Below are 25,825 nucleotides of genomic sequence, written 5' to 3' on the forward strand. Positions count from 1 at the left end.
CATCAAATAAACCTGAAAAAATTATACTCAGCTGTTTTCAACATAATAATAGTATTAATAAATGTTTTCTGAGCAGCAAATTAAACAAAATATTAGAATAATTTCTGAAGGATCATGTGACTGGAGTAATGATGCTAAAAATTCAGCTTTGAAATCACAGGAATAACTTACATTTTAAAATACATTCAAACAGAAAAGAGTTATTTTAAAAAGTAAAAATATTTCAAAATGTTTCTGCTTTTGCTGTACTTAGGATCAACTAAACACAGGTTTGGTGAGCAGAAGAGATTTCTTTAAAAAACATGAAAAATCCTACTGTTCAAAAACTTTTGACTGGTAGTGTATATTGCTAAATTTTATTAGAATTAAAATAAATATCTTCGAATTCAACATGTTTTTTAAAAAAGTTATTTATTTGGTTGCACAGTAAATATTTAATGTTTATTTATATTTATTATTATAATGCTGAAATATTTGCAGCTTAATATTATTGTGGAAAGCATGATAAGTAAAAAGAGAAATGTTTTTACTGTCACATTTGATCAATTTAATGTGTCCTTGCAGAGCAAAAGTGATAATTTCTTTCATTTATACATTTATATATGTCCTTTTTGATTAGGAAATTTAAAACACTTTAGTACTTCAGTTCAACATACAAAGAAAGAGACAAAAATGAGGTTGATTCTTGATAAAAAAAAACTGTCCTGTTATTCTTGGCCTGACTCACACTGCCTCCAGTCTAAAGCACCCATGATTCATTGCTTTCAGGGTAAGACTCTGCAGTCACTGCCCCACATCCCTGTCACAATCACCTACAATCACCCTAAAATTCACCCCGACTGCGGGTTGAGCATCTCTCCAGCAAGCACTGGTGTCCTAGGCTTCAATATTATGGGACCAGTTGGCATCACATGAGACGTCCAACAGTGTTCCAGGGTGAGGAAACCCGTTGGGGGTGATCAGCTGTTCCCATGGCGATCAAGCGCTCATGGGTTGTAGGATAAATGAGGAAATAGTGTGGGCGTTTGTAAGTGTTACGTTCCCTTGGTGACACCTGCGCAGTGATAAGGAACATTTGGCGGCTTTCTTATGTTTTGCACATGACATAACAGTCCTCATGCTGCCAGATAACTTCATGCATACAGCTACTGTGAGCAACGGGGTGCAGCAGGGTCTTCAGCAGCTCAACAACTGAGAGAAACAAGTGAATAACAGGATCTTCTGGCCTGGAACTCTCCATGTATTAGAGCTAAGAGATTTTTTATATTAAAGGATTAGTTCACCCAAACATTTTGTCATTAATCATTACTCTCATGTTGTTCCAAACACAAATTAAGATATTTTTGATGAAATCCAAGAACTCTCTGACCCTCCATAGACAGCAAGGGTCTAGTCTCAGCCTCAGACGTCACGCCCACGGAACGTTGGCTAAACGTCTGATGCATATGGTACACTTAACTGGAAACACTTCAGGAATGTCGAAGTCGTGATCTGATTAGTTGAATTTGATCGGATTTCCGGAACACGCGAGTGTCGCGTTTATTTTCGGTCCGCCGGGAAACAAAGCGCAGACTGATTTACTCGCGTTTTGCTAAAATGTGCTTATGCAGACGCCGTTGTTGTTATACACATTTGCGACGTTCGCGAACAAATTACTGACTTACTGCTTGTTCTCCCTCTTCTTCGTTAACTTTCAATGCTGGTTATTTCAGTGACTGACTTGTTGCATGCCCGTCTGTTGTTATGGGGGCATTTCTACGCCCCGAAACGTGACGCTGAACGAAACGAACTGTGATTGGTTGTTTTACATGTCGGTCAAACGGCCTTATGGGCGGGCCTTGGCCAATGAAAACTGCCATGAATACCAGACCTTCAGCCGTCAGTCTGAAGGTCTGGCTACGCGAGACTAGCAAGGGTCCTACCATGTTCAAGGCCCAGAAAGGTACCAAGAACATTGACAAAATGGTCGAACAATGGTTGAACTGATGTTGATGTTCTTGGAACCTTTCTGGGCCTTGAACTTGAAAGGATCCTTGCTGTCTATGGAGGGTCAAAAAACTCCTGGATTTCATCAAAAATATCTTAATTTGTGTTCTGAAGATGAATGAAGGTTTTACAGGTTTGGAACAACATAAGGGTGAGTAATTAATGACAGAATTAAAATTTTTGGGTAAACTAACCCTTTAATTTACATTAGCAAATTAATGTTAACAATGTCATTTGCTAAAACGTTTAACCTCTTATCGGTCTTATATGATATCTTTTTTAACATAGTCGTGTAAAAGCACCATCCAAACTTTAATGGTTGTAATTAATGAAATCTTTGGAATACAGACCTAAGGTTGGCCTCTTTTTAAATCTGCAGAATATTGCTTATGTACTGTACAAAATTTTTTCTTTAACTTAAAATCTTTTTTTTTTTTTTATATCTTTGAATCTAAAACTGCTATAAAATCAAAGCCATGTGTCTTAGTAAGTTATGTTCCAAATTTGAAGTTCATGTCACAAAAATTTTGCTTAGGGACTTAGGGACCAAAAATAGCCACTAGGTATGGAAGCCCGTTTCTGCCACTGAATAAAAATAAATAAATAAAAAAAAAGGTTATTGTGACATGTTATCTCACAATTCTGACTTTTTTCCTTAAATTGTGAGATATAAACTCACAATTCTGAGAAATAAAGACACAATTCCGAGATATAAACTCGCAATTATGAGAAATTAAGTCAGAATTGTGAGATATAAACTTGCAATTCTGTCAACATATCAGTCTTTTTTTTCTCCTCAAAAAAGGAATTTTATAACTTAATCTCACAATTCTGAGAAATCAGATACAAAGTCGCAATTGAGAGAAAAAAGTCAGAATTGCAAGATACAAAGTGTTTGTATGCAATTGCAAGAAAAAAGTCAGAATTGTGAGCTTATATCTCGCAATTCTGATTTTATTTCTTGCAATTGTGACATAATATCCCACAATTCTGACTTTATTTTTATTTTTTTTGAAAGAAATTAATACTTTTATTCAGCAAGGTTGTTAAATTGATAACAATTTTGCATAAGAGACTACTTTAAAAAAACATAAGTCTTACTGATCCAAAACTTTTGAGCGGTAGTGTACATTTTAGAGTATTTATAGATTTATAGAAATTCATAGGATATTCGCTTCCATCATAGTCTTCAAAAGTATAGTTTTCAAAAAATGAAAATTACCCCATGATTAACTCACCCTCAAGCCATTTTAGGTGTATATGACTTCCTTGTTTCAGACGAATAAAATCAGAGTTGTATTAAAAAATGTCCTGACCCCTTCAAGCTTTATAATGGCAGTGAATGGCTGTTGAGATTTTGAAGTCCAATAAAGTGCATCCATCCATCATAAAAAGTACTCCACATGGCTTCAGGGGGTTAATAAAGGCCTTCTAAACTAAATAGATGCGTTTGTGTAAGAAAAATATCCATATTTAAAACTTTCTAAACCGTAACTGACGTATGCGTGATCACGAGAGAGTGACGTTCCAGCGGATGATGTAGGAAAACGTAAAAAGTGACATTTTTCTTACACAAAAGCATGGGATTGCTTCAGAAGGCCTTTATTAACCCCCCAGAGATGTATGGAGTATTTTATTTGTGATGGATGGATGCACTTTACTGGAAAATCTCAACAGCCATTCACTGCCATTATAAAGCTTAAAAGAGCCAGGACTTAAATATATATATATATATATATATATATATATATATATATATATATATATATATAACTCCGATTGTATTTGTCTGAAAGAAGAAAGTCATATTCACCTATGGCTTGAGGGTAAGTAAATCATAGGGCAATTTTCATTTTTGGTTGAACTGCCCCTTAAAGCAAACACCACTGACTTACATGAACATGAACATACATTTATACATGCACATATGCACACACAATCCCATACACAACAAATTACTGCTGCTTTGGTGGTTTCCACTGAAAGCTGTCCTCATGTATTCAGTGAAGTGCGTGTCTGAAGCGCTGAAATTTAATCAGCCTGCAGTGCTCTTGTTGTGTTTGATCAAGTGGCTAAATTTTGCGTTGTCTGACTTGGAGCAATGACCTTTGACGTCTTAGGAAAATAACAGCTACAAGCAATGAAGAGTGAGTTACAGCACTTTCACACAGTACTTCATCACCAAAACCAAAGTCTTAAATCACTAACCACCAGTGAATAACCAGGCGTGAAATTAAACTCCTAATTGGTTGAGTTTTATTCACAAAACAAGTCATAAGCACAGCTTTTGTAAGCATGTTTGCTGATTTGCATACTCAATTAACCGTGTGCTATAATAATTCAAAAAAGCACATGCAAATAAATAACACTGAAAGTCACTTAAATCCATTTCATTTTGAAGGATCATGTGGCAATGAAGAGTAATGATGCTGAAAATTCAGCTTTGCATTACAGGAATATATTCCATTTTTAAATATATTTGAATAGAAAACTGTTATTTCAAATTGTAATAATATTACCATTTTACTGTACTTTTGATTAAATAAATGCTTCACAAAGAAGCTTTGAAAATCAGGCTGACATCAAACACTGGACCAGTACTGTATATTTGGATGCAAGAAGGAGGAAGGGTTCGTACAGAGGAAAACTCTGGTCTACGATAAGAGAGACACCATTTGGAAATGCATTTTGAAGATAAGCCCGGGGCTTTTTACATGGTGGAATAGCAGCTGTTTGTTCCTCAATGCTGTTACTGAAAGCCTTTAGTATGACAACTATAAAATCCAGTTCACTTATCCTAGTTCAGTCCACACCAAAGCAATTCAGTTCATGAGAGCAGAGATGAAACATAAACTGAATTTTCAATACACCATTACAAATCCTGCATTTAATTCATCAATGAACTTACAGTATACTGCTGTAATTTTGTGTATCTTGCATTGGTTTCCAGCGATAAAAATAAAGCGCACAGATTGGAATGAACTGAATCAGGCATGTTCTCTTGCGTAGTCGTCCATGGGTACTGTAGCATTACATCCGCCTGCTATATAAGCCACACTGCGTTTTTATCTCAAGAGAAGTCAACAACAGATTTATACAGTCATTATGTTTGCGTTCTCAAGGCTTGTTAATGAAACCATCTAATCGTAAAAATAAAAGGGAACAGAGAATAAATTAAGCATCAACCCATCACTCTCCCGCTGTGTGTGGAGTGTGTGAGGCAATTAGAGAGCTTGTGTTTTAATTCATGATAAATTAAGTATGAATGGAGGGAGGATAACATCTGAGATCATGTGACTCTTCAAATACACACTGTTGCCTGCACTTCACTGGAACACACTGTATGAACGTATCACTGATCTATGGTACTTATATTCAGTGTGACCTTTTGGTGTTTATGGCTGCTGGTTTATAAATCAAAAAATGCTCACCGAGTCCAAGGCAAGACACTCGCAGTCCTGACTTCCCAAGATTCCTGTGGAGAGAAAGATAAAACTGTTATGGAAGACATAACATTCTAGTGCCTTCATTTCTGTAGCTCTAGAACCATTATTATTTTATATTGTTTTATTAAGAAAATTGCATGTACATTTGAAGTCAAGAGTTTACATACATCTTGCAAAATCTGCAAAATGTTAATTATTTAATACAAAATGCATGTTTTTTTTTAGTAATGACCTGAATAAGATATTTCACATTAAAGCTGAATGATCCACAGCTGTTTTTTTTTGTTGTTTTTTTTAGTGATAGCTGTTCATTAAAGTGTTCTTTGATTTTGAAATCAATCTTTTTACACTGAGAACAACTGAGGGACTCATATGCAACTATTACAAATGGTTCAAACATTCCCTGATGTTTCAGAAGGAAAAATCATGCAATTTTTGAATTTGAACTTTTCCGAATTTGTCTTCTGGGAAAAGTAAGCATCTTCTGTGGCTTTTGAAGGGCAGTACTAAATTAAACAAACAAACAAAAAAAGATATTTAAGCAATATAAGAAAAATGTACACATCTTGATTCTGTTCAAAAGTTTACAACCCTGGCTCTTAATGCATTGTTTTTCCAGTGAGCGTTTGAACCTTCAGTAATAGTTGCATATGACTCCCTCAGTTGTCCTCACTGTGAAAAGATGGATTTTATCACATAGTCATTATTGGAAATGGTTCAAATACACAAAAATTCTGAAAAACCAAAGAATTGGACCTGATTTTGTGTGGGGAAAAAAATGACAGCTGTGGATCAATCAGGCCATTTTTATAAATTCAACTACTATTTTCTCTTGTGGACTAAATGTAAACGACTTTTATGTGAAATATCTTATTCAGGTCAGTACTAATAATACAAAAACGTGCATTTTTTATGATCCCTCTTATTTTGCAGATTCTGCAAGGTGTATGTAAACTTTTGACTTCAACCTTTAACTAAAATAGGCACTTTAAGTATGTATTCTTATACTTTATATTTTAAAACATCTTAAAAACTTTCTGAAGACTCATCCTTATATAACACTGAACTGTGACAGTTTCATAAATGAATACACACTAAACTGTTCTACATAGGTGTTTACATAGTACATCCTAAGTCATAACTGAAAAGGACATTCACGACTTCCCACTATATATGAATAATGGACCTTGTTTTTGAACCCAAAGGAAACTAGTTTAATTTCTCTCAGTGCGGACAACAACCTAACGTTTGATCCACAGAGACCGTTGTGACTCTTACAGCACTTCTGTGATTTAAGATGGCTATTATCAGAGAACAAAACTCTTTAATAGCTTTAAAAAGTACACGTGAATGCACACACACTAAATGGCTGGCTGGTATTTATGGCCCAGAGTCCTGGATCTGAACTTTTTATGGCTTTAGCCTCCTATTTAGATCATCTTATTGGCTACAATATAAAATACATTAGCCACAGCTCTATTCATCAGAGTGTGGATGCGACTTTAACAGTGGCTCTGGATTTAATCTACAGTAAAACCTCAGCAATCCATTTCCGTTCTTCCATCATTAAAATTTGCTCTACTCTGATATGTGGCTCCCTCTTAATGCCTGACTGAGTCAGATATAATGCCTTATTCACTTTAAACACACACCTCAGCTCTGCAGCACAAATCAAATTGTTCTAGGTTCACCATTAAGGTCCTCAAATTACTTAAATGTTTGTTTGCTTTCTGTAATTATGGTGAACAGCTGCAGTGTGTACTGCTGTCTACTACTAGTATCCATTCACATCCATCCATCTATCTATCTATCTATAGTATTCATCCATTCATTTTCAGTATCTATCCATCCATCCACAATATTCATCAATCCACCTACAGTGTTCATCTGGCTGTTTATCCGTTCATCCATCCATTCACAGTATCCATCCATCCATCCATCCACCCATCCACCCACAGTATCCATCTGGCTGTTTATCCGTCTGTCCATTCATCCATCTATCCATCCATTTACAGTATCCATCAATCTATCCATCCATCCATCCTCCCACAGTATCCATCTGGCTGTTTATCCATCTATCCATCTATCTATCTACAGCAGAGGTTCTCCTCTCTGGCCCACAAGATTAATTTTCCTGCAGAGTTTAGCTCCAACTTTGATCAAACTCACCTGCTTGTTACTTTCTAGGGATCCTAAAGACCTTGATTAACTTGTTCAGGTGTGTTTAGGGTTGGACCTGAACTCTGCAGGAAAATGGATCTTGCAGGCCAGAGTTGAGAGCCACTGATCTATAGTATTCATCCATTCATTAACAGTATCCATCCATCTGTATTATCTATACAACTCTTTAGAAGGTTCAAATGCTCACTGATGCTTCAGAAGAAAAAACAATGCATTAAGAGGCAGGGGTGAAAACTTTTGAACAGAATGGAGATGTGTACATTTTTCTTATTTTGCCTAAATATCATATATTTTACATTTAGTACTGCCTTTCAGAGGCTAGAGAAGATACTTACATGTTTTCCAGAAGACAAAATAAGTTACATTTACTCTGATCTTTAAATTCAAAAAGTTTTCACCCCTGGCTTTTAATGTATGGTTTTTCCTTCAGGAGCAACCTTCTGTAAAAGTTCCATATGAGTCTCTCAGTGTGAAAACATGGGTTTTGATCACAGTCATTGTTGGAAAGGGTTCAAATACACAAAAATGCTGGAAAACCAAACCATTTATGGGATTTGAAGGATCTATCTACCTATATACAGTGAGGGAAAAAAGTTTGCCCACTGACAGAGAAATGATCAGTCTATAATTTTAATGGTAGGTTTATTTTAACAATGAGAGACAGAATAACAAAAAATTGTGTGATAAATTGATTTGCATTTTAATGTGTGAAATAAGTATTTGATCCCCTATCAATCAGCAAGATTTCTGGCTCCCAGGTGTTTTTTATACAGGTCACGAGCTAAGATAATGAGCACTCTTTTAAAGGGAGTTCTCCTAATCTCAACGTGTTACCTGTATAAAAAGACACCTATCCACAGAAGCAGTCAATCAATCAGATTCCAAACTCTCCACCATGGCCAAGACCAAAGGCTGAAATGGCCTACAAAACCAATGCCAAGCAGCTCGGAGAGAAGGTGACAACAATTGGTTTGATTTTTCGCAAATGGAAGAAACACAAAATAACTGTCAATCTCCCTCGGTCTGGGGCTCCATGCAAGATCTCACCTCGTGGAGTTTCAATGATCATAAGAACGGTGAGGAATCAGCCCAGAACTACACGGGAGGATCTTGTCAATGATGTCAAGGCAGCTGGGACCATAGTCACCTAGAAAAAAATTGGTAACACACTACGCCGTGAAGGACTGAAATCCTGCAGCACCCACTAGGTCCTCCTACTCAAGAAAGCACATGTACAGGCCCATCTGAAGTTTGCCACTGAACATCTGAATGATTCAGAGGAGAACTGTGTGAAATTGTTGTGATCAAATGAGGCCAAAAGCAAGCTCTTTGGCATCAACTCGCCGTGTTTGAAGGAGGAGGAATGCTGCCTATGACCCCAAGAACACCATCCCTACTGTCAAACATGGAGGTGGAAACATTATGCTTTGGGGGTGTTTTTTTCGGCCCTATTTATCTTATCCATCCATCCACCTCAACAAACACTGAAGTAATAAACTTTGGCATGTAATTCAGAACTAAATGACACTTCAGATAATGTGGATTGTTGAAGGGTGGTGTGATATTGCTTTTCTTTGCAATTGGTACTATTTTCAACAAGTAGATGAAAAATCCTAAAAAAAACTAAACTTACATTTAATGAGGGACCTGAGTCATATTTATTGACAGCAATATCATAGAGCAAACGCATAGCAAGGCACTAAGTACCACTCTGGGCACCATAACAACCACATAGCAACATCCTGGCAACCACCCACAACACCTTAATGTCGTGGTGGCGGGTTCTGCACCACTCACATTCTCTTTTTAGTTAAAAATACCAGGAGCAACAGCTCCTAACGTCTGGACCTGCCAGCCGTAGAACCTGATTTTGCATCGTAATAAGATGATCAACATGGATTTTCTGCATTTTGGGGTATTATTTTAGGAGGAACGACCAGACATGGTACTTGGAATATTTCTCTGCGGTTGTGAAGCTGTGCACTGACTCGCAGGAAGTGAGTTAGTATGCATTTGGAGGGAAACCAAGAACATTGATTTTGGCTCGAGGACACCCACCCCCTGGTTTTCAGTTTATGGTGAGAATACCAAATCAGCATGCACAGTTCACATTCCCTTCCAAATGCATCCGTCTCCAACTTTCTGTGTATCATCCCCTTAAACAATCTGGGTAAGAATGAAACAAAATTAACAGACACACTCGGTAAAAAAAATGACCTACTTAATCACTCTATCTTGTCCCTGCAGGTCAGGTCAGGCTTCTCAGATTATTGCCTTTTCAAATAAGACAAATCTGTTGTCTTTATAAATGGCGGCTTCATCCTTCACACCGATGCAGCTGTTTGCAAAAGCGATGGATGTCGCCCAACATCATCTCCCACTCCCACTATATTTTTTTGTTTGACGTTCCCCCAGCCGTTATTAGTTGGTGTGACATTACAACCACAGCACAATCTCAGCTGCAGACATATATAATTTAAAACTCCCTGTTCTCTGCGTGATAGGGGTGTGTGTCTTTTTTCCAGGTAGCAGACACGCACGCTGTTGGGTGTCAATAGATCCTTCCTCATCACAGCGAGCTGAGTCAGAGAGCTGAAGAACTGAGAGACTGCATGACAGAAGAGCTCAGAAATGCCTCAGCAAGCCAATGGAAACTGTATGTATATCGTTTAACTGACATTGTACAGAGGAAGGTGTGTGAAGAATGTGCCTTGACAGAAGGCAGATCTTATTTGTTTATACAAATAAGATCTGCGTGGTTGTGTATATATAGAAACACAACAGGTTTTTTCCTTCTTTGAATGGATGCTCAAAACACACAAAACACAAAACACAGACTTCTATCAGTTATAAAGCGTAGTATCACCATATGTCCATAGAATCAACTTGTTTTTCTGAGCATGGTATGGTAACTAAGTTGGTACCACATTTTAGACACTACCATAGTACTATCATGGTTTTTTGGACATGTTACCATGGTATTTATTTCAGTACTACCCTGATGTTTTTGTAAGTACCTTGGGCTGAGTATTGACACAAATTGCATGTATCGGTATGTCAAAAAACTCGACATACCCTAACTGTCCTGAACCAGAATACACAGAGTACACACAGACCTAGACAAGATGAGCATTTGAGGTTAAAAAGTATACAAATTTATTTATTTTTTTCGAAAATAACTGATCGTTTCGCTAGATACGACCCTTCTTCCTCGCTGGGATCATTTAGAGTCCTTTGAAGCTGCATTTAAACTGCATTTTGGAGTTTCCACCAATGGGCAACATAGAAGTCCTTTATGCGGAGAGAAATCCTGAAATGTTTTCCTCAAAAACATAATTTCTTTACGACTGAAGAAAGACATGAACATCTTGGATAACAAGGGAGTAAATTATCTGTAAATTTTTGTTCTGGAAGTGAGCTACACTTAAGTTTTTATAATAATAATGTTAACTTTACAATTACATATTTCTACTCCAATTTGTTTTTTGAAATATAAACATTTTAAATGGTGGCCGTCATAAAAACTTGACAGATGTATTCAAACATAAATTAAATATTGAAGAACTGTAAAAAAAATTAATGAATTTGTTATATGGCGTATATATTAAGCAAAATGCTCCTCTCTAGAGTAACTTTTTTAAAGGTCCACTGAAGTGCCTTGAAACACGCAGCGTTATTCTATGTGGTGACGTACTTTTAACTGAAACAAAAACATATCACCCAGCCCCGCCCACTAATTTTGAATAGCCAATAGCGTTCCATTAATATCTGCTCGGGCAAGAGCCGTTGAGCCCGGTAAAGCCACATTTGTAAGCTTATGACAGCCACAGACTAATAAATTACTCCATAGATTCAATATGAAACTTGCTAAAACGAAATAGTGATCATAATCATGCTGAGGCTGTGTAATTTAATACATGCCGTCCGTACATATGAGCGCATATGATCTGCTCCGTGTATTGCGTCTCTGTGTAGGGGGCGGGACATTACGGACTCTAGAGAGCATTTGACTGGACAGAATGTTTGATGAGAAACTGAAGTGCACGGTGATATCATCCAAATCCTTGATTCATATTGGCGGAAGTGACGAGACTGTAAGTTTTGAATGCCCATATCTTGTAAACGCGAATTTTGTCTTTGTTTTGCAGCACACTAGCTTATAGATAACCTTAAGGCTAATATACTCATACTAAAAGCCAAAAAACTTTAATTTTGATTTCAGGGGGACTTTAACTGACTAATGAGTTTATGGTCACCAAATATGTTCTCTTTCATAGGTTCACTCAACGCTGCGTAGAAGCTTACGCATTGGGAAACACCCCTGGTGTGACGATTGTCTGAAGCCCTATAGAATCACGCCAATTCATTGGCTGATGGCGCGAAGCTCCACCTCACGCAATACGTGACCTACCTAGATAGCGCGCGCGCCATCTTATTCCTCAGATTTTCCTCTCTTCAGAAGCGTTCGCTTCTCTTGGTTTTTCTGTAAGCCCAATTCGACGATTTCGTGAATTATATTCACTTCAGCGACCGCATTAGTGGAAATACTTCTCCTAGCGGTGAGTGAATATGGATTTTCGCCGTTGCCATCCTCCGTGCTCTCGCCTCATGTCGAGTGATGATCAGCATGGTAAGTGCGTCAAGTGCATGGGCCTTGCCCATGCGCGCGACGCTTTGTATGGCAATTCTTCATGCAAATGCTGCGAGAATTTTACTTTAAAAACCTTGCGCGCTAGACTCGCGGTTTTTGGAGATGAATCCGCGGCTTCCTCCCGCCGTGCAGCTCCGGAGGCCTCCTCCCTCCGTGAAGCCGCGGCCTGGAGTTCTGATGTGGAGCTCGAGGCGATGGAGAGCGAGCAGTTTTCACTTTCTTTCCCTCCTTCGCCCGAGCGCCGTCGCGCGGTTTCTCCGGTTGTATTTTCTCGCGGCTGTCTTGCACCAAGCCCGGAGGCGCGAGATTTCGTTTCCTTTGGTTTGGAAGACGTTTTATTTACCGCGGCTTCCGACTCTGAGGACTTCGGATCCGCGGCGCCCGACGTTCTCCCGCCTAGCGGCCAGGAGGCGCGGCCTTCCCCAGCCTATTCTGAGCTGGTTGATGTTTTGACGCGAGCTACGGAGAAATTAAGCTTAGATTGGCCGGATGAACCTCGTGAATCCCAGTCATCTAAGCTTGATGAGCGCTTTCTCTGTAGCTCTGGGGCGCGTCCGGCGAGACGTAAGCTGCCTTTTTTTCCTGACCTGCATCACGAGATTTCCAGGTCATGGAAGCAGCCCTTTTCTTCACGTCTCACTAACGCGGCGGCCGCTGACTTCACCAACCTTGTCGGTTCTGTGGAGCAGGGTTATGCTGCAGTCCCCGCTGTTGAAGACACGTTGGCTGCGCATCTCTCGCCTAACTCCGCCCCCTCTTGGAAGTCCCGCCCTCTCCTCCCCTCTAAGCCATGTAGGACCACTTCCGCTTTAATCGGGAAGTCCTACATGGCGGCGGGCCAGGCGGGCGCAGCTCTTCACACCATGGCCATTCTTCAGGCCTATCAGGCAGAGGTGTTGAAGGAAATGGACGAAGGTGACGGTTTGACTCCCGAGGCGGTTAAAGAGCTTCGCAGAGCTACCGACCTAGCTCTTCGTGCTACTAAGCACACAGCCCGTGCGGTTGGACGCAATATGGCGGGCTTAGTGGCAGCTGAGCGCCATTTGTGGCTTAATCTCACGGAGATTAGGGAAAAAGAAAAGGTTTTCCTTCTCGATGCCCCTATCTCTAGCTCTGGCTTATTCGGCGACGCGGTTTCCACCGTCGTGGATAAGTTCAGGGCGGCTAAGACGCAGTCAGCTGCGTTTAAGCAGTTCATGCCACGGCGTTCGCGCGAGTCGGCTAGCGCTTCATCCTCCAGGGAACGTCCGGCCCCGGGGAAGGAGCCAGTTGGTAGAGCTAGTGACGCGGCGCATCCCCCACCATACACGGTCTGGGGAGCCCGTGGTCGCCCTATGTCTCGCCAGCGCCCTCGCAAGCGGATTGATCTAAAGCACCCTGGGAAGCCTCCCGCGGCTTCCTCGGGTCGCTCCTGATGTGTGTGGCAGAAAGAGGAGAGCTTCCCCCGTCCTGTCGGATCGCGACAGACCGCTGAAGCGTATCTGTCCGTCCCCAGTACGCTCTCCTCCACCAACTGCGCAGTCCTTGCCGCTTCGTGCGCTTCAAGGTCAGCAGGCCATTCCTCCTGTGTGGCGGTCGTTGAAGGTAGGAGACACCTCCGGTTTTCTCCCCTCAGGGCCGCTGCAAGCTGCAGGCATTGTTCGCGCGGTGAGGGACGCCCAGAGCTTTCCCCCCGCACCGACTTTCCCTGCCCTTCCCATTGTGGCTTCATCAAGCCACGTCCCCGCGTTAGAGGACGCTATGCGCTCTCCTCAGCCGCGGCTGGCCGCATGTCCTCCCCTTCTAAGGGACGCCCACAGCGGGGACCCAGAACTGGTATCCCCCTTGGACTGCCCCGCTCCGCTACCCCTATCAACATTCCTTGGAGCATGGCAGGATCTGCCAGGAGTGTCACCCTGGGTTCTTCGAACAATCCAGTTTGGTTATACGCTCCAGTTTGCTCGCAACCCTCCCCGTTTCAATGGGGTCCTTCTTACTGCAGTGAACAGCGCAGACGAGGCTTCTGTCCTGCAACAGGAAGTTTCCTCCCTTCTGCTCAAGGGGGCAATAGAGGAGGTTCCCTCTTCGGAACTAAACCTAGGCTTTTTCAGCCGATATTTTTTAGTACCGAAAAGAGATGGAGGCCTGCGTCCCATTTTGGATCTACGCAGACTCAATTATTCTCTTTACAGAGGGAAGTTCAGAATGTTGACGCTCAAGAGCATTCTTTCCCAGGTCCAGGAAGGGGACTGGTTTGTCACTGTAGACTTGAAGGATGCTTACTTCCACATCCAGGTTGTCAGGAGACACAGGAAGTTCCTAAGGTTTGCCTTTGGGGGAAAGGCGTATCAATACAAGGTCCTCCCTTTCGGTCTAGCTTTGGCCCCGAGGACATTCACCAAGTGCATGGATGCCGCTCTGGCCCCGCTGAGGCTCCAGGGGATCCGAATCCTCAATTACTTGGACGACTGGCTCATCCTGGCCAACTCCAAAGAGCAGGTGAGCTGTCACAGAGACTTTCTTCTTCTCCACCTTCGCGCTCTAGGTCTCAGGTTGAACGACAAGAAGAGCGTGCTTACTCCTTCTCAACAGACCACGTTTTTGGGAGTGTGTCTGGACTCTACTGCGATGCGGGCCCGTTTGGCTCCCGCTCGAGTAGAGAGCATCAAATCGTGCACGGCCCGCTTCGGGCCAGGCCGTCACGTGTCAGTAGGTCTATGCCGCAGGGTCCTAGGCCTGTTAGCAGCGGCCTCCCCAGTCCTTCCCTTGGGACTGCTCCACATGAGGCCGTTCCTATGGTGGATGAAGTCAGTGGGGATACGCCCATCCTGGCCGTCTCTCCGTCTTCTGAGGGTGTCTGGCGCTTGTCTCCGCGCCCTCTCAGTGTGGCGAGACCCCATCTTCCTCCAGACAGGAGTGAGTATGGGAGTAGTATGCCGTCGCCAGATGATCTCGACGGATGCCTCCCTTTCAGGTTGGGGCGCGGTCTTCGAGGGCAGACCGGCTTGGGGTCTGTGGACGGGCAAGTGCCTCACTTGGCACATAAACTGTCTGGAACTCAGAGCAGTTTTTCTGGCTCTCGTTCATTTTCTTCCGTTCCTGTCGCACTCTCATGTCATCGTCAGGACGGACAATATGGCAGTGGTGTCACACATCAACCGCCAGGGAGGTTCTCGGTCGCGCACCCTGGACAGGCATGCGCGCCATCTCCTCCTTTGGGCTCAGGACAAATTTCTGTCCCTGAGAGCGGTTCATGTTCCGGGGGTCCTGAACCTGGCAGCGGATTTTCTGTCGAGACAGAAAATCAGGTCAGGGGAATGGATGCTGAGCCGCCGGACGGTGGCTCAGATTTGGGAGCGTTTCGGCGCGGCAGAGGTGGACCTCTTTGCGTCTCAGGAGTCGTCCCAGTGCCCCCTTTGGTTCTCCCTTTCTCATCCTGCCCCTCTGGGGATCGATGCGCTAGCGCATCCCTGGCCGGACAGGAAGCTTTATGCCTTCCCTCCTGTCAAGCTCATCCCTGCGGTCTTGGGCAGAGTGAGGACGTGCGGCGCACGTCTCCTCCTAGTGGCCCCGTTCTGGCCGTCCCAGACGTGGTTCTCGGAGTTGATCTCCCTACTGGAGGGCGAACCGTGGGAGATTCCAATCAGGAAGGATCTGCTGAGTCAGCTCCACTGCAAAATTTGGCACCCTCGTCCAGAGATCTGGAAGTTGTGGGTGTGGCCGATCAGGGGCTGCCAGTAGACGTGAGTCTCTCGGATGGAGTCCGAGAGACTATTAGTAGCGCTAGGGCCCTTTCTACTAGGAGGCTTTATTCCTCCAAATGGAAGGTTTTTGAGTCGTGGTGTTTGGCTCATTCTGTAGACCCAGTTAACTGCCCGGTCGGTTCAGTGCTGGAGTTTCTGCAGGAAAAGCTCTCAGCTGGAGCGGCCGCTACCACTTTGAGGGTTTATGTGGCGGCTATTGCGGCCCGGAGGGATTCTGACGATGTCCCGTTGGGTAGACACCGTCTGGTCTCCTCCTTTATGCGTGGAGTTAAGCGCTTGAGGCCAGTTCGTCCTCCTAGTTTCCCTTCTTGGGACCTTTCTGTTGTCCTGAAGGGGCTAGTTGAGCCCCCCTTTGAACCTTTAGAGTCGGCTCCAGAGAGGATTCTGACATTAAAGGTTACTTTGCTATTAGCGTTGTCCTCTTTAAAGCGTGTCGGGGATTTGCAGGCCCTCTGTGTAGATGAGTCCTGTATTGAGTTTGCACCCGGTCTAGTCAAGGCTATCCTTAGGCCTAGGCCGGGGTATGTCCCCAAAGTGCTCTCCACGTCTTTCCGTTCGCAAGTGGTAGTACTGCAGGCTTTTTCTCCCTCTTCTTTGAGTGAGGACAGCAGTCTTCATTTACTCTGTCCTGTCAGGGCGCTGAAGGCGTATGTGGACCGCTCTAGTCAGTGGCGTAAGTCTCAGCAGCTGCTGGTGTGTTTTGGGGCAGGCCGCAGAGGGCTAGCCGCCTCAAAACACACAATATCCCATTGGGTTAGGGATGCGATTTCTATGGCCTATGAGGTGCGCGGGTTGCCTTCACCTCTGGACATTAGAGCTCATTCTACCAGGGGAGTGGCTTCCTCCCTGGCTTTGTTTCGAGGAGTTCCTCTGGAGGATATCTGTATGGCGGCAGGTTGGTCCTCTCCCCATACTTTTGTCAGGTTTTATAACCTGGATGTTAGCACAGCTCCTGGCTCCCGGGTTCTTTCCGCTTGAGCCAGCTGTGTTAGGGTTATGGCCTTGTTAGGGTCTATCTTTGGCAGCGTGTTAGCTTGGCGTGTTTGGTATACCGTTCCCAATGCGTAAGCTTCTACGCAGCGTTGAGTGAACCTATGAAAGAGAACGTCTCGGGTTACTTGTGTAACCCATGTTCTCTGAGTAGGGAACGAGACGCTGCGTATGCTGCCAAGCTCCCCACGCTCTTCCGGCTTCCTCGATAGGAAAATCTGAGGAATAAGATGGCGCGCGCGCTATCTAGGTAGGTCACGTATTGCGTGAGGTGGAGCTTCGCGCCATCAGCCAATGAATTGGCGTGATTCTATAGGGCTTCAGACAATCGTCACACCAGGGGTGTTTCCCAATGCGTAAGCTTCTACGCAGCGTCTCGTTCCCTACTCAGAGAACATGGGTTACACAAGTAACCCGAGACGTTTTCTGAGGTAAATCTGACATTGCATGACATATGTGACCCTGGACCACAAAACCATAAGAGTCATAAGGGTCCATTTTTCAAATTGAGATTTATACTGTACTAAATATTGAGAAAACTGCCTTTAAAGTTGTCTAAATGAAGTTCTTAGCAATGCATATTACTGATCAAAAATTATTTTTTTAACATTTACGGTAGGAAATTTACTAAATATCTTCATGGAACATGTTCTTTACTTAATATCCTAATGATTTTTGGCGTAAAAGAAAAATCGATAATTTTGACCCATACAATGAATTGTTGGCTATTGCTACAAATATACCCGTGCTACTTGGGACTGGTTTTGTGGTCCATCATCACAAGTTTTTGTGTAAGGGTTTTATCAATAAACTAACAACATGCCGCATTTGGAGGACCTGGCAGCACTCAGCACTCATATTTATCAGTATTAAATTTGGATACGTCCACCTGCTTTACACATTTAAGTAAGACTGTTGTAGAAGTACGAGCTTGTGAGAGTGTGTGTGAGCGTGAGACCTCATTACGGTCTCTAGTGATACTGTAGTCATCGTAAAACAGAATTGTTAACGAGTTTAGAGCAGTCAGGGGACTGCCGCAGAGTGTGATAACTAACTACTGTGTGTGTGCGCGCATGTGTGTGCAGGTGGGTTCTGAATGATATTACCACTGAGTGTGTAAACGCATATGCGCAGTCTTTAAATAAAAAAATAAATCCTTTTAAAAGAAAACTATTAAGCCTCATCAGCAAATAAATAACACAATATGATTAACAGATGGGTAACAATGTGCAGGAAGGATTTTTTAAGCACCACAGGATGTTCCTCAGTTCTCTCTCCAGCAGAATGAGGTTTAGTCCCTCTGCAGTGTCTGAACAGTCCAGAGCTCATCTGACAATTAAAGACATAGTTCACTTAAAATGAAAATGATGGCATCATCTATTCAACCTAGTGCTGCTTAAATCATAGATTTTGCCTACCTTCAATGAACAAACTAGAATAGATAGATAGATAGATAGATGTGTGTGGACTATGGCTTTAAAGTCACACTAGTAAATATACTGTAGGCCTATGGCTAATAACGCACTATTACAAATGTCTCACAACAAACCCAGGAAATGAAAAAGTGAAATACAACCGCTCTGCCCTTTTGGGCGTCTATAAGATCTCCTTATCCTGTGCTTCAGAAGATTCTGGAACACAGTGACCGACTCTCTGCTGCTGTGCTCCACTCACATGCAAAACACACACATTAGCACAACGGACCATTATGGTGTCAAGAAAAATGCTTATAAGCCAAATAAAACACATACACTGATTGATTTCTAATAGGCCAATGGCCAAGAAAACAGAAGGCCACACACAAATACAATGACAAGGACAAATGCACACACACACAGCATGACTGCCCATCTGGACTGCAGCACCAGCCAGTGAACCATGAAACACTGCAACTGTTTGCTTTAGTGCTGGGAATTCAGAATACTAGGCGAAATTACACTTTTTTATTAATTGAGCAAATGAAAGAGAGAGATAGAAATACACACAGATGATGCTAATGCTTAATCCCTTGGACACACTAAGATATGGCCTTCACAAATTTATGGACATCAAATTTTTAAACTGTATCTTAAGCCTTCTAGTCATTTATAAAGTCAGAAAAAAGCCTTACTCTCAGATTTGTTAGAACTGGGTTAAGATTAGGTTAAGCAGAAGCAGGGTTCAGAATTAACACTCAAAGACCCAAATGAGATAAAAGAGAGCAAGAGTTTTGGAGAGCGAACTGAATTTCCCAGTTGAAATAAACAGCATATGCTGGTTAGGTAGGTTTTGAAGCATGGATGCTGGTTTGAGCTGGTCATGAGCTGGTTTTAGCTGGACCAGCACATGACCAGCTTAAACCAGCTCATGACCAGCAAGGACCAGCTTAAACTAGCTCAAACCAGCATCCATGATTCAAAACCTACCTAACCAGCATATGCAGGTTTTTTCAACAGAGTTGACAGTAACATTTTTCAAAATTCCAAAACAATGCATCTCAAATATATAATGTTCTCTTGCGTCGTCATTCGGCCATATTGGCAGCACCGAACGTAAACAATGCCACTGAACCGAACAAAACTTTGCTAATTATTGCTGCTGAAAATGTTCAATTATTGTCATGCTTTGGGTTGTATTAGTTGGTCAGACCAGGAAAAACATTTGGACTACTATAGACTGCTAAAGGTTATAACAAATCAAGGAGAAGAGTGCAAAAAAAAAAAAAAACTGTCTGAGGAACAAAAAGGTATTTGTGGTTGGCCAAACTGAACCAGGATTTCCACACTCTTAAAAATAAAGGTGCTTCACGATGCCATAGAAGAACCTTTTCGTCTAAATGGTTCCATAAAGAACCTTTAACATCTGAAGAACCTGTCTGTTTCACAAAAGGTTCTTTGTGGCAAATAAGGTTCTTCAGATTATAAAAAGGTAAGCAAGAAATGGGTCCTTAAAGAACCTTTGACTGAATGGTTCTTTGTGGAACCAAAAATGGTTCTATGGCTTGAAGAACCTTTTGAAGCACCTTTATTTTTAAGAGTGCAGGGCAAGAATCTTGACAACATTGTGTTTGTTCTTATACTTTCCGGTCAGGTAGGTTAAATATTAGGCTAATATCTTAATTAATACTGTTGGAGGTATCTTTACCACCTATAAACTTTAGTTAATGTCAAAATATTGCGCCCTTTCCTGCTTACTAAGTCCTGATTCAGAAGCTTCCACAATTTTTTCCGTGGTTTAGACGGCATAAATTAGCAGAAAAACATATTCAGTAGTACATTAACTGTGCAATCCATGCTGTTGTTTACATTCGAGTATCGCCAATATGGCTGCGCATCCGAGTAACTGACCGAACCGTAAGTGCAAACCCTCTATACAAGAATTTTGTACAATATATCATTTTAAAATCAAATAAAAGTAAATGTTTTATTTCTTGCAGTGACACATTCCTACAGTTATGCAACCCAAATAATGTCCAGACCCAAATAAAATGAGAAACAAAATATTCTGTACATGATTCTTCATAAATGAAAAAAGCAAAATAAGGGAAAGATGCAAAACACAGTAAAACCTATTTATGGCCCATACATTTTCTCAATATCTGTCATTAGCACACGCAATATGAAGTTAAATCTGGACCCTGAGCAGAGCAAACTCAGAGATGTAACAGCAATTTACTTTCATGTCACACATTTATTCAATTACATTCATTCTGACCACTGACTACAAACACACGCTCTTAATTAAAAGCACACACTCTGGCGCAACAGAAAGATGTTAAAATGCAAGCAGCTCTTTTTCTACAAAAATGTAATGTTTACAAAAAGGCCCGAGGTTCTACGCTGTCAGAGCAATTGCTATTTCTAAAGATTAAATCACAGTGAGTGACAGATGATTAAACCACAGAGACAGATATTTGTTCTCCAGGATATCCGACATGTACAGATAAACAGAGGGCCATTACTCATGCTTAACTTTGCCCTGCTGTGAAAACAACCTATAAGAATTCTCTGCAAGAAGTTGTGCCCTGCAAGCCTCTGATGGTTTGAAATGTCTTGTTTTGTCACGTGACTTGATTATGACCTCAATAAGTCAAAATAAGGTAATGAATTTAATTGTCTCCTCCTTTGCTTATATTCACATAGTTATTTTTTTAAAGTGCATTTGCATTCCGCCCTCTTTATCTCACCTTTAAAATTAAACAGGCTGTTTAACAGCTGTCCTTTTGATACATAAACAGCCTCTTTCTCAATAACAACCTCTCTGCAATGCCTGGGTTACCTTGTGACATGTTCACAAAACAATCCCTGCTGAAATGTGCCACATAAACTCTTCAGGTCACACTGAAATGACACCGATCTGGTTAAAAATAAACTTCAGCCACACTTTTTCTAACACTGGAATCCTATGGAAAGAATATAGCGGCAGGAGCTAATGTACAAACAACAGCACGTTTGCTACCTAATCTCATGACGAAAACGTACCTGTGGGAATTTTTCGCAAGACACAAAATACGTACCAATAAGTACATACAGTCATGGACAAAATTATTGGCACCCTTGGTAAATATGGGCAAAGAAGGCTGTAAAAATAAACCTGAATTGTTTCTCCTTTAGCTCTTTTAGTCAAAAATTCTGCAAAATTCAAACATTTCATTAAAGTTAAACAATTTAAAGTGAGGTGGAATATAACTTTATGAAAAAATGTTTTTCTCTAATACACCCTGGTCACAATTATTGGCACCCTTAGAAATTCTTAGGAGTAAATTATCTCCTAAATATATTTCCATTGAAATTTCCAATTTCTTAGCACACCAAGGTGACTGGAAACATGACGTTGTCCAGTCATGACGTCTTGGTGCACAGATGAATAAATATTAGTAACACAAATACGGTGGCCGAGAGAGGTCAACGCGCTGCAAACTTAAGAAAACACATGCAAACAGAAAAAACGACAACAAATTAAGAAAACATCTTCATCAGTTTGACAACACAGGCGCTGCAAATCCTCGCAACGTAAACACAAATACAGAAACGCGCTGCAAATTCTCACAACACAACCAAACTCAGAAACGCGCTCTGAACACATGAAGGCGCTGCAAACTAACAAACGCGCTGCATATAGCACGGTCCACAACGGAAATGTTTCAGGGGGACCTCAAAAAGTGACGAACTCATCTGGGACCTGATTATTTATATCACTATCACCTTTAAGTGATACTATACTATCACTAAAAGGTGATAGTTCACCGATAACACCTCTGCTCTGACCAACAGCCACTGAACAAATTATCAGGTCCCAGATAGGTTCGTCACTTTTTGAGGTCCCCCTGAAACATTTCCGTTGTGGACCGTGCTATATGCAGCGCGTTCGTGTGTTTGCAGAGCGTTCCTGTGTTCGCAGCGCGTTTCTGAGTTTGGTTGTGTTGTGAGAATTTGCAGCGCGTTTCCGTATTTGTGTTTGCGTTGCGAGGATTTGCAGCGCCTGTGTTGTCAAACTGATGAAGATGTTTTCTTAATTTGTTGTCGTTTTTTCTGTTTGCATGTGTTTTCTTAAGTTTGCAGCGCGTTGACCTCTCTCGGCCACCGTACACAAAGACCCAAACAACCTAATCATTCATCACAATGGGTAAAAGCAAAGAATATATTTCTGATGTACAGCAAAAGATTGTCGATCTTTACACAATACAAAGTGGCTTTAAGAAAATACTTAAAACATTAAATATTCTCATTTCCAACATCAGGGAAATAATTAAGAAGTTTCAATGGACTGGAGATGTTAAAAATCTGCTTGAAACATGATGTGTGTCAATATTGTCTTAATGTGCAGCAAAGAGAACAATTTAAGTGACCAAATACTCTTCAAAGATCACAGATGGAAAATTGCAGAAATCAGTTGAATTTTAGTGTCAGAAAAAAATATTAAAAATAAAGGAAAACTGCACCTCCATCACAACAAGTCATTTCAGACACTGTTCAAGAAACAATTCATCTGCTCTCATGCAAAAACAAACTGCACCATATTAATTTACCATACTGGAACTTCAGCCAGGACTGGCTTTTATTGCCATATGAAATGAGAATTTTCTTTTTTGGCGCTAGAACACATTAAAGGTTTGGTGCACACAAGGATAAAAAAGTGCCCCATGTCCACATTTAAATATATCACCAGATGTTCTTTTTTGTGGACCTAATTTTACACCAAAGGTCCTAGACATCTTGTTCAGATACATGCCATCATGTTTTTTATCAAATACCAACAGATAAATAAGGTAAAACTGACTTGCTCAGTTAGAAATATTATAATGGGTCATGGTTAGATCTTCCATCACCACATTGATTCAAAACAAACATCAAAATCAACACAAAAACTGGTCACTGAACACAAAATCAAGATTCTGCCATAACCATCCCAATTCCCTGACCTGAATCCTATGGAAAATGAGTGGGATAAACTGAAGAAGAGTGAGCACCAACATTTGAAGTTTCTGGAGAAATTCTGTATGGAGGAATAGTCTAAAATCACTTGCCATATATTCTCAAACCTCATCAGGCATGAAGGGGAAAAAAAATCAGAGCTGTTTTTCATACAAATGGAAGTTGCAGAACGTTTTGAATACAAGGGTGCCAATAATTATGGCCAGGGTGTATTAGAGAAAACCATTTATTTTATAATATTATATTCCCCCCACTTAAAATTGTTTATTTTTAATGAAATGTTTGAATTTTGCAGATTTTTTTGACTAAAGATCAACAGGAGAAACAACGCAGATTTATTTTTACAGCCTTCTTTGCCCATATTTACCAAGGGTGCCAACAATTTTGTCCACGACTGTATCACTGCAGTTTCCAAGAGAAATGAACACTAGAGGCGGTAAAACAGCACATTTTCAAGCAACGTTATGATTACAGCTCCATATGTTTCGCTTTCCAGACATAAGCTTGCTCAGTAGCTTAGCCGGCATGGAATTGGACCTGGGTATGAATCCCGTGAAAAACATGACTTACAATGAAATACCTTAAAGGTTGAGAGATCGAAAAACAAGCTTAAACGGCACAATTGCGTTTTTGCGTCACATTCGCTTCCGTTCATACTATATTTAGGTTTAGATGTAGTGCAGATGTAGTGTTAATTTTGTCAGCTATTTTCCCTTGGTCCAGTGTTAAATGTCCTTGTTGGTTTTTATCATATTTAGTCAACCTTATCCTACATAGCTTTTAGTCAAGTTTTAGTCGACTAAAAATCTCAACATTTTAGTCTCGTTTTAGTCAAAGAAAATCTAAAGTATTTTAGTTTAGTTTTATAGTTTTAGTCTATTAAGACTGACCAATTTAGCAATTAGATTATGTTTACTTAACTGTTAAGTAATTAATTCATTTTGGAAGCCATTTTTTATTTAGTCTTAGTTTTACTCAAATGTACATTTTAGTTATCATATATAGTAAGCCTTGTCCTGTTTTTGTTATTCACGTTCAAGTCTACGAAATGTATAAGCATTTTAGTTAGGTTTTAGTCAATAAAATTTTAGCACAAATCAATAGAATGTGGACACACATGGTTTATTTTACCTTGGTTTATTTTATCTAGTGTACTGATTATAGTTTTTTTATTATATAAATTAATACCAAAGACTTATGCACTCTCTCTATCTGTAATTCCTAATAGTAATTCCAACATTTCAAATTGCAATAGTCTGTGTTTCTCTATTAAAACAACCGCGGTCGAAGTTAATTTATTCAGCAACCACAATTGCAAACAAAATAGTTGAGATCTCATGACAGAACAGACTGGCTAAATGACGCTTTCATTTAGATCGCTAAACTTCAGCTTGTTTGTCGGTGTTTTCAGATCATCTTCAGTGGCGCTTCCGCAATGAGGAGTGAGCGCGTTCATAGTTGCCAGATTGCTTAAAAACACCGGGCAGAAACTGTATACTTGCAACAGCGAAGCTCTGATTCGGGCTTTTAAACATTTTTTTTAATCTGGCAACCACACACAAAAGCTTGCATAGCAGAAGCGTGTGAAGCAGTCCGCAATAACATTTTGTCTCCTTTTCTTTGACTAAAGTAAAGCGAGGTTTTAGGGTAAAGTTTTTTTTCGTAAAGTCTTATTTCGTCAACGTAATTGTATGCTGATATAGTCTTAGTGTTCGTTTATTGAACTTATTGTCATCTCGTATTCCTCTCGTCTTTAATGGGAAAAAAGCTAATCAACAAACATTTTCGTTATATGCCGTTTTTGTTGACGAAATTAACACTATGGAGGTGGTACATTACTTTAAAACACCACTTAACAGACATTTCAAGTCAGAACTGCAGTGACATACAAAACTGACATTACATAAAACTGATGTTCATTTGTTCTGGGCAGTGTTGGGGAAAGTTACTTTTAAAAGTAGCCTAATGCATTACAATATTGATTTACTCCCTCAAAAAGTAACTAATTACATTACTTTAATGGAAAGCAATGCGTTACGCTACTTTTGCCTTACTTTTTAAATCTGGGCAGAGCTGGCTTGTTTGTTTTTAATATAAAAAGTTCTATTTTTGGCAATTGTAAAAGCCTTTTTACACCAAAAGCCTCAGGCATAGTAGTAAATTCACGTCTGTACAGTAGACCGCAGAAGAAAAAATGACAACTCTTGAGCAAAAATGTTAGATTATCTTGAGTAATTTTTGCTTATTAGTATGAATGAATTGGATCATTGAAGCTCGGCAGCAAAGACATTGGTTAATAAAATGGGATTAAATACATAAAGGATATTTGTATTATTTAACATATTTAATTATTGCAAGTTTGCATTGAATTTCACTGTTTTTATTCATTTTGAGTAATACTGTATCTGCTTTTTA

The 25,825-nt window shown here is 40.8% G+C and overlaps 1 protein-coding gene across 1 annotated transcript in view; it reads right to left on the reverse strand.

Annotated features, from left to right (window-relative positions):
* kcnab1b (potassium voltage-gated channel subfamily A regulatory beta subunit 1b) overlaps nucleotides 1-25,825 on the reverse strand; it is a 61,465-nt gene that overhangs the window by 32,088 nt on the left and 3,552 nt on the right. Inside the window, exon 2 of the mRNA XM_073849091.1 lies at nucleotides 5,418-5,461. Within this exon, the coding sequence (XP_073705192.1) occupies nucleotides 5,418-5,461 (44 nt within the window). The remainder of the gene's footprint in view (nucleotides 1-5,417; nucleotides 5,462-25,825) is intronic.

Source organism: Garra rufa, chromosome 10 (assembly GCF_049309525.1).
Source record: "Garra rufa chromosome 10, GarRuf1.0, whole genome shotgun sequence".
NCBI classification, from domain to species: domain Eukaryota; kingdom Metazoa; phylum Chordata; class Actinopteri; order Cypriniformes; family Cyprinidae; genus Garra; species Garra rufa.